The 15,947-nt window shown below is 43.4% G+C and overlaps 1 protein-coding gene across 1 annotated transcript; it reads left to right on the top strand.

Moving 5' to 3' along the window:
- Window positions 1-571: 571 nt before the first annotated feature.
- Window positions 572-3,788, top strand: LOC139416151 (uncharacterized). The gene is made up of 4 exons (XM_071164491.1): window positions 572-714; window positions 1,166-1,372; window positions 2,481-2,672; window positions 2,965-3,788. Exons 2-4 carry the CDS (start codon window positions 1,180-1,182, stop codon window positions 3,291-3,293), a joined length of 714 nt encoding a protein of 237 aa, XP_071020592.1. The 5' UTR covers window positions 572-714; window positions 1,166-1,179; the 3' UTR covers window positions 3,294-3,788.
- The last annotated feature ends 12,159 nt before the right edge of the window (window positions 3,789-15,947 follow it).

The following is a 15,947-nucleotide window of genomic DNA, read 5'->3' as shown; positions in this document are numbered from 1 at the left end:
CACACACACACACACACACACACACACACACACACACACACACACACACACACACACACACACACACACACACACTCTGTAAGACCTTCTGTTCACCTACACATAGCAGCCATAACGTCATGACTGAGTTGGAGAAGGTGGTGTGTGGCTGATTGTGACTTAGTGAAAGCATCATGCCACTTACACTGGTGGGCGATTGTGAAACGCTAAGTGTTTGTGTGTTATTGGGGGTGGGTTATTTTTTCTCCCATGATGACAACCTGTCCTCTGTTATACCCATGCAGAGGGAGGGAACAGGAGCAAGGCTTATGTGACAAATAACATTTGATTTGATTTGATAAAATAAGTTATTTGACTGTCATCCATTCACTGCCTTGGTGAAGATAGTAGAGCGAGACAGATCTGCTTTCACTTTTCTAATGGCACAGCCGTTGTCACAGCCAGGGGATTCTGGGGGAACTCAACCACTGAGTAGGGGGGTTTCCACTGTAGTGGGGAAGTGGAGCGCAACACGGAGGGAAATATTTACAGTGTCATATTCCATCTCTCTGTGTGTGTGTGTTCCTGTGGTACACTGGCAGTGCGTGTCACTGTATCGGTGTGTTTGGTAACACTGAGCTCATTGTACACTAGTCCCTCTCACACGTTTGACTAGCTCCTGTTCTACTTATGCCAGGAGGAATTTACACAAAGCGTCATAGCACAATATAAAAGGTAAGAGGAACATTTCCTATACAATCTGACTGTTGCTAATGTTATCATGAAGCTGATTTACTGTACATGTTTGTTTTGCTTTATGGCACCATTTGAATTTCAGTTATTTATATACACCTTTATTTAACTAGGCAAGTCAGTTAAGAACAAATTCTTATTTTCAATGATGGCCTAGGAACAGTGGGTTAACTGCCTTGTTCAGGTGCCGAACGACAGATGTTTACCTTGTCAGCTCGGGTATTCGATCTTGAAACCTTTTGGTTACTAGTCCAATGCTCTAACCACTAGGCTACCTGCCACCCCATATACCTTACCTTTGAACTATTCCTGAACAGAATTATACTGTAGTAGATGTACCTGTGAATGCTCCACTCTCTGTCTCACAACACCACCCCCTTCTCTCTTCCTTTCCCTCCTCTCTTCTTTTATCCCTGTCTCCTTGTTCTCTCAGCCCTCTGTGTCAGTATGAAGGTGTTTGAGGTGGGAGACTCGGTGAGTCGGTTCAGGCTGGCTGAGTCGTGTGTGGGGCTGGCAGGGTGTCTCTGTGTGGCCTACTCTGTGTGGACCCCTCGCTGGCTCAATGACAAGGGACTGTGGACTAATGGCGACAACAGCACCAACACTGACATTGACCAGACCAGGGGCATTATCTTTAACGGTGAGTCAAGAAGCTGCATTGACTGTCAGCGTCCGTCTATTTAATACACCCCTGTGTATTCAGGGTGTATTATTGTCAGTGACATGATTACAGAATTTAGTTAATTTGACATTGACCAGACCAGGGGCATTATCTTTAACGGTGAGTCAAGAAGCTGCATTGACTGTCAGCGTCCGTCTATTTAATACACCCCTGTGTATTCAGGGTGTATTATTGTCAGTGACATGATTACAGAATTTAGTTAATTTAAATCAAGTACGGTAATACCAGCTGTTCCTAATTCAAAGTGTGTGTTACATTGCACCTAATGGAATGCTAAAGGTAGCAGATGTACAAGGAAAAGCTTAACTGTGAGTGTTGATAAAATGTTTAGTTACACTTGAGGTTGGCTTTGTGCATTTGGCCCTTTTGGAGTTTTTCCTCAGAACACAGTGAACATGACTTGAGGGGAAACAGCTGAGCAGTAAGATATGCACAATAGGATTGCAGTGATGTGAACAGGTGTGGACTTGCGCCTGTAGCAATCATCCACATTCTCAGAGAACAGGATGAGGCGGAGATGGGGGATGTTCAATGTTTAGGGCTGAAGGAGTGTGTAAAGTAGGTTATATACACACACACACCAAATTTCTCCAGTGCTGGGCCAAATAAATATCTGATGGTAAAGAAAGAAAAAGTTAAATACAGTACATGCTGCTCCCCTGCTTTATTCCTTCAATACAACTGTATACACACAGCAGCAGCTGTGTGCAGGCTCCACCCCCCCCCTAATTAGCATTTAGGGCTCCAAACCATTTTCCTGACAGGTTTATTAGGTTAGCTGATAACGGTGTTTTGTGGCATCTAGGGTGTCTGATTACATCATCTGGCTCTTACTGTTTTTTCTGTTTAGTATGACATCAAAGAATGACAGTGTGAGTGATAGATTAGCAGTCAAATTGACAATACATGCCATTGTGTATTGTCATTGTATTGACAGCCTGTTATTGCCCTCTCCTCTGTGTTGAACTCAGAAATAGCATGCAGATGTAGACAGCTTGAAAATCTTGTCACTGTTTACATATTTTAACCCCTGCCTGTCTTCGTGTGTGTATGTGTGTGTCTTCAGCCCTGGAGGCAGAGCAAGTGTTTGGTGTGCTGTCTTTCTTCATGGCTGTGAGTTCTGGGGCACTGTGTCTGGTGTTCGCCCTCTGCTGGACGTCCCAGACGGTGCGCTCCTACTCCAACACCCGCTCTCTACTTATGGCAGGCCAGGCCCTCTACCCCACTGTCCTGCTGCTCCTCGTTTTGGGACCCACAGGTCAGTATGGGTCCGGGCCACAGACTTAAAAAGAAGAAAGGGTGCACTTCATGTGTAAAGTATTGGAGCTGGAGCTCTAAGTCCACCTCCAGCTGATGGGGTGGCAGGTAGCCTAGCAGTTAGACAAGCGAGGGTTGCCAGTTTGGAGGGTTGACAGTTCAAAACAAGGGTCAGAATGGAAACATTTGTCAGGAAGTGAGCTGGCAACCGAAAGGTTGCCGGTATCAACTCCTAGATGCCATTGCCTGCTGTTGTGCCCTTGATCAATGACCTGACTGACCTCTCTCTCTAGGATTTTTCTTCCTGCTCAGCTGGTCCCTCTTCACCTACCAGCACTGGGTGGAGATCAATGATGACTTCACCTGCCTGGGCTCCTCCTATTGGATGGGCACCCTGGGCTGGGCCCTGCTATTGATTGCTCTGCCCGTGGTCTTCCTGGTGGAGCAATGTGTGGTCCCGGACATCCTGACGGACCTCATGAAGGCTAGCGAAGGGTGGCGGCGTGCCTCTGAGGTACCGCACGCCAAACGCTCGTTCAGCGAAAGCCATCAACATTGTCAAGAAGACGAGAGTCATGAAGACGTAGAGAGAAGGCTGAAGATGTACGTGTCAGTGCCCTGAGAGGAGGAATGGAAGACAGAGAATTAGTGAAGTCTTTTCAGGCTCAGAGACTGAGCTGACTGCAGAACTGGACTGGACATACAGCTGATAGATGTCCTGTTCACACTAGCAGCACCAGGGAGAGAAGCTTCTCGTGCCTGTCTGGATCAGAGACTGACTGCTCCCCTGTAGGAGAACGCTCCCAGACACACTCTGAGAATGTGATATTAGACGAAAATGCCAATGCTGTGATAGTGTTCTTGTCAGTCTTTGTTGTTGTTTGTTGCCAAGCAAGGTTTTCCTTCATTATAAAGGAAATATTTGTTACAGTAGCGCCCTCATGTGGTGAGCATTACTAAGGTTTGTATGTTGAAAAAAAAATGAAAAAAAAGAAATAAATGGGGGGTTGTTCAGATGCAAAAGACCACTTCTTATAGAATTTAGAGGAATTAGGCCTAATGATGTAATATATTCACAAAGTGGTACATTACAGTTAAACTAATGAACATTCAAAATAGGCCTACGTCTCATTTCAATCTAAGTGTGACTTTGAATATCTTCATAAGTTAAATAAGTGTGTAATACATTCTTGAAGTTGTACATTTTTAAAAACTGATTAATAAAGTGCCACTGTTAATGTATTACTGAATTATTTATTAATCCCTTTTAACTATTATCTCCGCCAGACGCCTCTTTTATCAAAGGAGCGTGCACACAAAAAATTACTCAATCTTGCATGAGCCAGTTTTTCTGCAAAGGTTGGTAGTTATACATTTTGATCTTGACGGAAAAGTGTGCATATCTCCATGCACAGCTCAGCCCATGCATAACTTCTAGTGGTTGATCAATTGTATTGCAAGCAAATATTATTATTTAATCCAGGCCCTGCAGTGCCTAGCTCCACTCTCTTTACCCAGGCGCTCTCAGTTGTTGACTTTTGACTGTAACTGTAAAAGCCTTGGTTTCATGCATGTTAACATTAGAAGTCTCCTCCCTAAGATTGTTTTATTCACTGCTTTAGCACACTCTGCCAACCTGGATGTCTTGGCTGTGTCTGAATCCTGGCTTAGGAAGGCCACCAAAAACCCTGAAATTTCCATCCCTCACTATAACATTTTCCGACAAGACAGAACTGCCAAAGGGGGCGGAGTTGCAATCTACTGCAGAGATAGAACTCTGCAGGCTGTCTTACTATCCAGGTCGGTGCCCAAACCATTTGAGCTTCTACTTTTAAAAATCCACCTTTCCAGAAACAAGTCTCTCACCGTTGCCGCTTGCTATAGACCACCTTCTGCCCCCAGCTGTGCCCTGGACACCATATGTGAATTGATTGCCCCCCGTCTATCTTCAGAGCTTATGCTGTTTGGTGACCTAAGCTGGGACATGCTTAACACCCAGGCCATCCTACAATCTAAGCTTGATGCCCTCAATCTCACACAAATTATCAATGAACCTACCAGATACATCCCCAAATCCGTAAACACGGGCCCCCTCATAGATATCATCCTAACATGCTGACCAGACCGGACACGTTGCGTGTGTGAGCATCGCAAAATAAATTTAGAAATCCATGTTATTCATTTATTGCACCCACACTGCTCGCGCCCGCCAACGAGCGTCTGCGTTGCCAAGGACTAAAATAGAAGTCAATCCTATTTCTGACGCAGATTGCGCTGGAAGTCCTGCCTCTCCCAGCTCCTCATTGGTTTATAGAAGCAGGTACCCACGTGCCATCTCCTCATTGGTTATACCAACGTAGGTGATTGAAAGACGAACTGTTTTGTCGGTTGTCGTGGTTAAAGTGTAGATGCCAATCACCATATAAGTTTAAAGATGAAAAAGCCTGGAAGGAGGAGAGATGACTAGAAACGAATCGGTTGTCCGTTTTATGTGTGGATTAATTGTGCATTTCAGGTAAAATAACAACTCAATGTTTATATCCCAGGACAAATTACCTAGCAACAGCAAGCTAGCTCAATAGGACAAATTGGCTAGCAAGTGCAAGCTAACTAGCTAAATTGCCATACATGTTTAATGCTTTTCGACCTGTCCCCAAATGAATGTCATTGGTTCAGAGTTTGTTTTGATATTTTAACCTGTGTGTCGTGATCGCGTTTGGTGTAGGGGGACAAAATAAAGTTATGCACAATAACGCACGATGGCGCACGTGCGCAGCCGGTTTGGGTTCCGTGTAGCCAACTTACCCTCCAAATACACCTCCGCTGTCTTCAACCAGGATCTCAGCGATCACTGCCTCATTGCCCACGTCTGTAATGGGTCTGCGGTCAAACGACCACCCCTCATCACTGTCAAACGCTCCTTAAAACACTTCAGCGAGCAGGCCTTTCTAATCGACCTGGCCCAGGTATCCTGGAAGGATATTGACCTCATTTCGTCAGTAGAGGATGCCGGGTTATTCCTTCAAAACTTTCCTCACCATCTTAAATAAGCGTGTGTAACGGATGTGAAACGGCTAGCTTAAAATGTAGAACCAGGAACAGATATAGTTCACTCCAGACCTGACTGCCCTTGACCAGCACAAAAACATCCTGTGGCGTACTGCATTAGCATCGAACAGCCCCTGTGGCTAGGAAATACTGTCACCATCGATAAATCTGCGATAATCAGGAATATCAATAAGCATTTTTCTATGGCTGGCAATGATTTCCACCTGGCTACCCCTACCCCGGTCAACAGACCTGCACCCCCCACAGCAACTTGAACAAGCCTCCCCATTTCTCCTTCACCCAAATCCAGATAGCTGATGTTCTGAAAGAGCTGCAAAATCTGGACCCCTACAAATCAGCCGGGCTAGACAATCTGGATCCTCCCTTTCTAAAATGATCCGTCAAAATTGTTGAAACCCCTATTACTAGCCTGTTCAAACTCTCTTTCGTATCGTCTGAGATCCCCAAAGATTGGAAAGCTGCTGCGGTCATCCCCCTCTTCAAAGGGGGAGACACTCTAGACCCAAACTGCTACAGACCTATATCCATCCTACCCTGCCTTTCTAAGGTCTTCGAAAGCCAAGTTAACAAACAGATCACCGACCATTTTGAATCCCACCGTACCTTCTCCGCTATGCAATCTGGTTTTCGAGCTGGTCATGGCCACGCTCAAGGTCCTAAACGATATCATAACCGCCATGGATAAGAGACAATACTGTGCAGCTGTATTCATCGACCTGGCCAAGGCTTTTGACTCTGTCAATCAAGACATTCTTATCAGCAAACTCAACAGCCTTGGTTTCTCAAATGACTGACGCGCCTGGTTCACCAACTACTCCTCAGACAGAGTTCAGTGTGTCAAATCGGAGGGCCTGTTGTCCGGACCTCTGGCAGTCTCTATGGGGGTGCCACAGGGTTCAATTCTCGGGCCATCTCTTTTCTCTGTATACATCAATGATGTCGCTCTTGCTGCTGGTGATTCTCTGATCCACCTCTACGCAGACGACACCATTCTGTATACTTTTGGCCCTTCTTTGGACACTGTATTAACTAACCTCCAGACGAGCTTCAATGCCATGCAACTCTCCTTCCGTGGCATCCAACTGCTCTTAAATGCAAGTAAAACTAAATGCATGCTCTTCAACCGATCGCCGCATGCACCTGCCCACCCGTCCAGCATCACTACTCTGGACGGTTCTGACTTAGAATATGTTGACAGCTACAAATTCCTAGGTGTCTGGCTAGACTGTAAACCCTCTTCTTCCAGACTCACATTAAGCATCTCCAATCCAAAGTTAAATCTAGAATCGGCTTCCTATTTCGCAACAAAGCAATCTTCACTCATGCTGCCAAACATACCCTCGTAAAACTGACTATCCTGCCGATCCTTGACTTCGGTGATGTCATTTACGAAATAGCCTCTGACACTCTACTCAGCAAATTTGATGCAGTCTATCACATTGCTATCTGTTTTGTCACCAAAGCCCCATATACTACCCACCACTGTGACCAGTATACTCTCGTTGGCTGGCCCTCGCTTAATATTCGTCGCCAAACCCACTGGCTCAAGGTCATCTATAAGTCTTTGCTAGGTAAAGCCCCACATTCTCGCAGCTCACTGGTCACCATAGCAGCACCCACCTGTAGCACGTGCTCCAGCAGGTATACTTCACTGGTCACCCCCAAAGCCAATTCCTCCTTTGGCTGCCTTTCCTTCCAGTTCTCTGCTGCTAATGACTGGAATGAATTGCAAAAATCACTGAAGCTGGAGACTCAGTTGTTTGAGTTGTTTGATACACAGGAATTATTATAATGGTGGGCTAATAAAAACCTTCAAATGTAGGCCTAATTATGAAACAGATTAATTTGCTGTTGGTAAGGACACTGCATACCAACATGTAGCCTAATATGTTTATTTACTTTAATGAAATGCCTAAATCATAATTATATTACAGGATATACTATCTCAAATCAAATTGTATTAGTCACATGCACGAATACAACAGGTGTAGTAGACCTTAGTGAAATGCTTACTTACAAGCCTCTAACCGACAACGCAGTTAAAAAAAATACGGATAAGAATAAAATATAAAAAAAGTAACAAGTAATTAAAGAGGAGCAGTAAAAAAATAACTATATATACAGGGGGTTGCCGGTACAGTGTCAATGTGCGGTGGCACCGGTTAGTTGAGGAAGTATGTACATGTAGGTAGAGTTAATTAAAGTGATTATGCATAGATGACAACAGAGAGCGGCAGTGGTGTGGAGAGGGGAGGGGAGGGGCAATGTGAATAGTCTGGGTAGCCGTTTGACTAGATGTTCAGGAGTCTTATGGCTTGGTGGTAGAAGCTTTTTAGAAGCCTCTTGGACCAAGACTTGGCGCTCCGGTACCTCTTGCCGTGTGATAGCAGCGAGAACAGTCTATGACTAGGGTGGCTGGAGTCTTTCATCATTTTTAGGACCTTCCTCTGACACCGACTGGTAAAGAGGTCCTGGATGGCAGGAAGCTTGGCCAGTGATGTACTGGGCCATTCGCACTAGCCTCTGTAGTGCCTTGCGGTCGGATGCCGAGCAGTTGCCATACCAGGCAGTGATGCAACCAATCAGGATGCTCTCGATGGTGCAGCTGTAGAGCCTTTTGAGGATCTGGGGACCCATGCCAAATCTTTTCAGTCTCCTGAGGGGGAATAGGTTTTGTCGTGCTCGCTTCACAACTGGCATGGTGTGCTTGGACCATGTTAGTTTGTTGGTGATGTGGACACCAAGGAACTTGAAGCTTTCAACCTGCTCCACTGCAGCCCCGTCAATGAGAATGCTCGGTCCTCTTTTTCCTGTAGTCCACAATCATCTCCTTTGTCTTGATCACGTTGAGGGAGAGGTTGTTGCTCTGGCACCACACGGCCAGGTCTCTGACCTCCTCCCTATAGGCTGTCTCATTGTTGTCGGTGATCAGGCCTACCACTTCAGCAAATGTAATGATGGTGTTGGAGTCGTGCCAGGCAGTGCAGTCTATCTTTTTATGACATGACTGATTTATTCTTTCCACATCATAAATTAGACTACCATTTATCCAATGGGCATTCAATAGCCAAGCATGCTCAAAAATAAATAGATGGTAGCCTATTTAAAATATTTGACAGTATGGGTAAGCTACAGTGGGCTAGGCATATTGCTGTGCGATAGGAGTGAGACATAACCTATTTATACTCAGAGCCATACCAAGGCAGGCGATGGAGTCTTGCAGAATGCACAGCCGGTGTTTGGAACACAATAGATGACATGCAAAATATTGAAACATTCTGCCTACACCTCTACAGATGTTTGATCAAATTTGTCAGTGCACTTTCTTTTAGAAACTGTCATGGCCCAGTGTCAACATCTCCAAATTCTACAGCAAATTAGGTGTTTTTGTTACCATAAAAGGGCGTTTTCCATGCTTGGTTGAAACGCTAGTTCACAAGCGCACAAATAAAGTATGATCTCAATTGGTTGCTTGCTTCCTCTCCTCTGTCCTTTTCTCACCTCTTTTTGAAAAAGGACAAAGGTAATCAAGGAGCGGAGGCAAGGAGAGGACACATGGAAATGCGCTTGTATGGGAGAATCTCAATTGGTTTTCCTCGCCTCTTTTTAAAAAAGGTCAAAGGTAATTGGAGGCGTGGAGAGGAAACGGTGAAACAAATGAGCTTGGGTGAAATTAGACTCTCCTTCTCTACTTGAACGTCAACAGGCAAATTATGTTTTCAGGGGTGGAATACCAAAATAAATGTGTGTAAACTGTTAGTTGTGCAATAAATTGTAAAGATAAAAGGATAAGTAGTGTATCGTTGTATATGTCTGTCTCCGTAACACTTCATTTAAGGGGTCCTTATTACAGTGTAATTAGGCCTACATGTGTAATTACATGTGTAATTACACTTTCCTTTCATTGAAAGGAAACATGACGCCACACATACAGTAGTTGGCAATTAGCTGATCGAAACTGAAGCCAACTTTACCACGGTTGCACCTGAGCTCAATTTTGAGTCTAGTAGCAAAGGGTCTGAATACTTACAGTAAGTTAATAAGGTATCTATTGTTTTTTTTAAATAAATTTGCAAACATTTCTAAAAAGCTGTTTTCGCTTTGTCTTTATGGGGTGTTGTGTGTAGATTGCTGGAAAAAAAATATTTCATACATTTTAGGTTAAGGCGTGTGTGTGTGTGTGTGTGTGTCTTTTCACAGTCCCCGCTGTTCCATAAGATGTATTTTTATCAGTTTTCTTTCAATCTGATTCTACTCCTTGCATCAACTTCCTGATGTGGAATAGAGTTCCATGTAGTTATGGCTTTATCTAGTACTGTGTGCCTCCCATAGTCTTTTCTGGACTACGGGATTGTGAAGAGACCCCTGGTGGCATGTCTTGTGGGGTATGCATGGGTGTCTGAGCTGTGGGCTAGTACTTTAATAAACAGACAGCTCGGTGTATTCAGCTTGTCAACACTTCGTACAAAACAAGTAGTGATACAGTCAATCTCTCCTCCACTTTGAGCCACGAGAGATTGACATGCATATCATTCATGTTAGCTCCACATGTACATTTAAGGTACATGTTCTGAGCCAATTGTAATTTTCCTAAGTCCTTCTTTGTGGCACATGACCACACGACTGAACAGTAGTCCAGGTGTGACAACTAGTGCCTGTAGGACCTGCCTTGTTGATAAAAAATAAGAAGGCAGATCAACACTTTATTGTAGACTGACTTCTCCCCATCTTAGCTACTGTAGTATGAATATGTTTTTGACCATGACAGTTTACAATTTAGGGTTACTTCAAGCAGTTTAATCACCTCAATCAGCTCAATTTCCACAGTTTTCACAGTTTTCAGGTTTAGAGTTTAGTGAATTATTTGTCTCTAACACAATGCTTTTAGTTTTTGAAATATTTATGACTAACGCATTTCTTGCCACCCATTCTGAAACTAACTGCAGCTCTTTGTTAAGTCCTGTAGTCATTTCAGTCACTGTCTGCTGGCTGTTGTATAGTGTTGAGTCATCCACATACATAGACACACTGGCTTTACTCAAAGCCAATGGCATGTTCTTAGTAAAGATTGAAAAAGGTAAGGGGCCTAGACAGCTGCCCCGGGGAATTCCTGATTCTACCTGGATTATGTCAGAGAGGCTTCCATTAAAGAACACCCTCTGTGTTCCGTTAGACAGGTAACTCTTTATCCACAATATAGCAGGGGATGTAAAGCCATAACACATACGTTTTTCCAGCAGCAGACTATGATCGATAATGTCAAAAGCCGCACTAAAGTATAACAAAACAGCCCCCACAATCTTTTTATCATCAATTTCTCTCAGCCATTTGAGCCAGTAAAGGGGGCTTTACTTTTCTTAGGTCGAGGAATGACTTTTGCTTCCCTCCAGGCCTGAGGTCACCCACTTTCTTGTAGGCTTAAATGGAAGATATGGCAAATAGGAGTGGCAATATTTTCTGCTATTATCCTCAGTAATTTTCCATCCAAGTTGTCAGACCCCGGTGGCTTGTCATTGTTGATAGACAACAATAATTGTATGCAGGCCATGGAAAAACTGGGACATTTTCAGCTTCTAGGAATTGTGTCCAGATCCTTGTGCCATGGGGCTGTGTATTATCATGCTGAAACATGAGGTGATGGCAGCGGATGAATGGTACGACAATGTGCCTCAGGAGCTTGTCACGGTATCACTATGCATTAAAATAACCATCGATAAAATAAAGTTGTGTTCATTGTCCCCAGCTTCTGACCATAACCATGGGGCATGCTGTTCACAACGCTGACATTAGCAAACCGATGACTCACACAATGCCATACACGCTGTCTGCCATCTGCCCGGTACAGTTGAAACCAGGATTAATTCATGAAAAGCACACTTCTCCAGCATGTCAGTGGCAATCGAAGGTGAGCATTTGCCCACTGAAGTCGGTTACGATGCCGAACTGCAGTCCGGTCAAAACCCTGGTAAGGACAACGAGCATGCAGATGAGCTTCTCTGAGATGGTTTCTGACAGTTTGTGCAGAAATTCTTCAGTTATGCAAACCCACCGTTTCATCAGCTGTTTTTATTTTTTATTTATTTAACTAGGCAAGCCAGTTAAGAACAAATTCTTAATTACAATGACACCCTACCGGGGAATAGTAGGTTAACTGCCTTGTTCAAGGGCAGAACGTCAGATTTTTAGCATGTCAGCTCGGGGATTCAATCCAGCAACCTTACGGTTAGTGGCCCAACACTCTAACCACTAGGCTACCTATCACCCATGTTTCAGACGATCCCGGATGTGAAGTAGCCGGATGTGGAGGTCCTAGGCTGGCGTGGTTACATGTGGTTGTGAGGCCTGTTGGAAGTACTGCGAAATTCTATAAAACGACGGAGGTGGCTTATGGTAGAGAAATGAGCATTCAATTCTCTGGAAACAGCTCTGGTGGACATTCCTGCAGTCGGCATGCCGATTGCACACTCCCTCAAAACTTGAGACATCTGTGGCATTGTGCTGTGTGACATAACTGCACATTTTAGTGGCCTTTTATTGCCCCCAGCACAAGTTGAACCTGTGTAATGATCATGCTGTTTAATCAGCTTCTTGATATGCCACACCTGTCAGGTGGATGGATTTTCTTGGCAAATGAGAAATGCTCAATATCAGGTACAGTGCCTTGCGAAAGTATTCGGCCCCCTTGAACTTTGGGACCTTTTGCCACATTTCAGGCTTCAAACATAAAGATATAAAACTTTTTTTGTGAAGAATCAATAACAAGTGGGACACAATCATGAAGTGGAACGACATTTATTGGATATTGCAAACTTTTTTAACAAATCAAAAACTGAAAAATTGGGCGTGCAAAATTATTCAGCCCCCTTAAGTTAATACTTTGTAGCGCCACCTTTTGCTGCGATTACAGCTGTAAGTCGCTTAGGGTATGTCTCTATCAGTTGTTTCGGTTTATTTTACTATCTTGTTATTTTTGTATTTAGTGTTCAGTTCAATAAAGAAATATGAACACTTATGACGCTTTGGTCCGACTACTCTTCCTCATCCGACGACGAAAGTCGTGACAGTAGCCTACTTCAGAAGAACAGAATATAATATTTTGAGTCGTCCTTATGTTAGGCCCTGTTCTGGCTATGCCACATGGCTGTGGGATACACTAGTTTATTTAGCAGGCAAGATTTACTTATAATTCCTGTGGCATTATTTATATTCTTATATTTGAAAAACAATACTATTGAACATAGCTGAATAAAATAGGAAGGCTATTTTTCCCAAACGTTTTCCGAGGGAAGTCCGCACATACATCTATTCTGTGTTGAGCTTTTATATGCTTAATTTAGAGTTATTTATGCAACTTTATTTGTGATACAAACGTTCTATGGCTGAATGATGCAACTCCCATGGGACATTTTTCAAATCATCATTATAGGAAAGCTCTCTGCTCAGTTTTTTTGTGAAGGTTGCACACACTTCATCACTTTCTCATTCTCAGTTGGACAAGCACTTGATAACATTCTCACCCTTCAGAATATTCTTAATTTAAAATGGTATTTAATCTGGTGTTTACATATAGCCTACTAATATGTGTGAAATTATTTTTAACTTGGAATGGCTCACAAAAAAATATCATATCATCCATAGCCTGCACTTGAAGAGCGAATGGAGGTTACGTGCTGTTACCGTTTTAATATGCCAGCTAGGCTAGGCTACACTGTAAAGCAGATTAATGTTCCTAATTTTAAGAATTTAGCAATAAACATGGCAGCACAAGAAAGCTGGGATCCTCTTTTAAATAGTGGCCAGTCAAAACTCTGTTTTCACACGTGATTGCGCAATGACTGGGTAGGCTATGGGCTCCCCAACTGTGTTCCAGGGGAGTTATTTGGCCACCTTAGATGCGATAAAAAGGCAATATACAGTTGAAGTCGAAAGTTTACATACACCTGAGCCAAATACATTTAAACTCAGTTTTCACAATTCCTGACAAATAATCCTAGTAAAAATTCCCTGTCTTAGGTCAGTTAGGATCACCACTTTATTTTAAGAATGTGAAATGTCAGAATAATAGTAGAGAGAATTATTTATTTCAGCTCTTATTTCTTTCATCACATTCCCAGTGGGTCAGAAGTTTACATACACTCAATTAGTATTTGGTAGCATTGCCTTTTAAATTGTTTAACTTGGGTCAAATGTTTCAGGTAGCCTTCCACAAGCTTTCCACAATAAGTTGGGTGAATTTTGGCCCATTTCTTCTGACAGAGCTGGTGTAACTGAGTCAAGTTTGTAGGCCTCCTTGCTCGCACATGCTTTTTCAGTTCTGCCCACAAATGTTCTATAGGATTGAGGTCAGGGCGTTGTGATGGCCACTCCAATACCTTGACTTGTCCTTAAGCCATTTTGCCACAACTTTGGAAGTATGCTTGGGTTCATTGTCCATTTGGAAGTCCCATTTGTGACCAAGCTTTAACTGATGTCTTGAAATGTTGCTTCAATAGATCCACATAATTGTCCTGCCTCGTGATGCCATCTATTTTGTGAAGTGCACCAGTCCCTCCTGCAGCAAAGCACACCCACAACATGATATTGCCACCCCCGTGCTTCACGGTTGGGATGGTGTTCTTCAGCTTGCAAGCCTCCCCCTTTTCCTCCAAACATAACGATAGTCATTATGGACAAACAGTTCTATTTTTTTTTCATTGGTCCCCATGTGCATTTGCAAAACGTAGTCTGGCTTTTTCATGGCAGTTTTGGAGCAGTGGCTTCTTCCTTGCTGAGCGGCCTTTCAGGTTATGTCGATAAGGAAATCGTCTTACTGTGGATGTAGATACTTTTGTACCTGTTTCCTCCAGCATCTTCACAAGGTCCTTTGTTATTGTTCTGGTATTGATTTGCACTTTTCGCACAAAGTACGTTCATCTCTAGGAGACAGAACGCGTCTCTTTCCTGAGCTGTATGATGGCTGTGTGGTTCCATGGTGTTTATACTTGTGTACTATTGTTTGTACAGATGAATGTGGTACCGTCAGGCATTTGGAAATTGCTCCCAAGGATGAGGTCTACAATTTTTTCTGAGGTCTTGGCTGATTTATTTTGATTGTCCCATGATGTCAAGTAAAGAGGCACTGAGTTTGAAGGTAGGCCTTGAAATACATCCACAGGTACACCTCCAATTGACCCAAATTATGTAAATTAGCCTATCAGAAGCTTCTAAAGCCATGACATAATTTTCTGGAATTTTCCAAGCTGTTTAAAGGCACAGTCAACTTAGTGTATGTGAACTTCTGACCCACTGAAATTGTGATACAGTGAATAATAAGTGAAATAATCTGTCTATAAACAATTGTTGGAAAAATGACTTGCGTCATGCACAAAGTAGATGTCCTAACCGACTTGCCAAAACTATAGTTTGTGAACAAGACATTTGTGGAGTGGTTGAAAAACGAGTATTAATGACTCCAACCTAAGTGTATGTAAACTTCCGACTTCAACTCCATATATACACCTGTTCTGAAAGGCCCCAGAGTCTGCAACACCACTCAGCAAAGAGCACCACCAAGCAAGCGGCACCATGAAGACTAAGGAGCACTCCAAATTGTGGAGATGAACAGATCAGGGTTGGGTTATAAAAAAATATCAGAAACTTTGAACATCCCACTGAGCACCATTAAATCCATTATTAAAAAATGGAAAGAATATGTCACCACAACAAAGTTGCCAAGAGAGGGCCGCCCACCAAAGCTCATAGACCAGGCAAGGAGAGCATTACTCAGAAAGGCAACAAAGAGACCAAAGATAACCCTGAAGGAGCTGCAAAGCTCCACAGCGGAGATTGGAGTATATGTCCATAGGACCACTTTAAGCCGTACCCTCCACAGAGCTTGGCTTTATGGAAGTCGCCAGAAAAAAGCCATTGCTTAAAGAAGAAAATAAGCAAACACGTTTTGTGTTTGGTTTTCACCAAAAAGCATGTGGGAGACTCCCCATGGAAGAAGGTACTCTGGTCAGATGAGACTAAAACGCTACGTCTGGCGCAAATCCAACAACTCTCATCGTGAAGCATGGTGGTGGCAGCATCATGTTGTGGGGATGTTTTTCATCGGCAGGGACTGGGAAACTGGTCAGAATTGAAGGAATGATGGCTGGCGCTAAAAACAAAGGAAATTCTTGAGTGAAACCCCAAATCAAATCAAATTGTATTGGTCACATACACA

This window comes from Oncorhynchus clarkii, chromosome 1 (genome assembly GCF_045791955.1).
Source record: "Oncorhynchus clarkii lewisi isolate Uvic-CL-2024 chromosome 1, UVic_Ocla_1.0, whole genome shotgun sequence".
Classification (NCBI taxonomy): Eukaryota; Metazoa; Chordata; class Actinopteri; order Salmoniformes; family Salmonidae; genus Oncorhynchus; species Oncorhynchus clarkii.
This window is presented reverse-complemented; position numbering and strand designations above follow the sequence as displayed.

Coding starts and splice junctions, on each gene's coding strand:
- LOC139416151 (XM_071164491.1), top strand. CDS start 1,180: ATGAAGGTGTTTGAGGTGGGAGACTCGGTGAGTCGGTTCAGGCTGGCT. Junction 1,373..2,480: donor CAGGGGCATTATCTTTAACG/GTGAGTCAAGAA, acceptor GTGTGTCTTCAG/CCCTGGAGGCAGAGCAAGTG. Junction 2,673..2,964: donor CCTCGTTTTGGGACCCACAG/GTCAGTATGGGT, acceptor CTCTCTCTCTAG/GATTTTTCTTCCTGCTCAGC.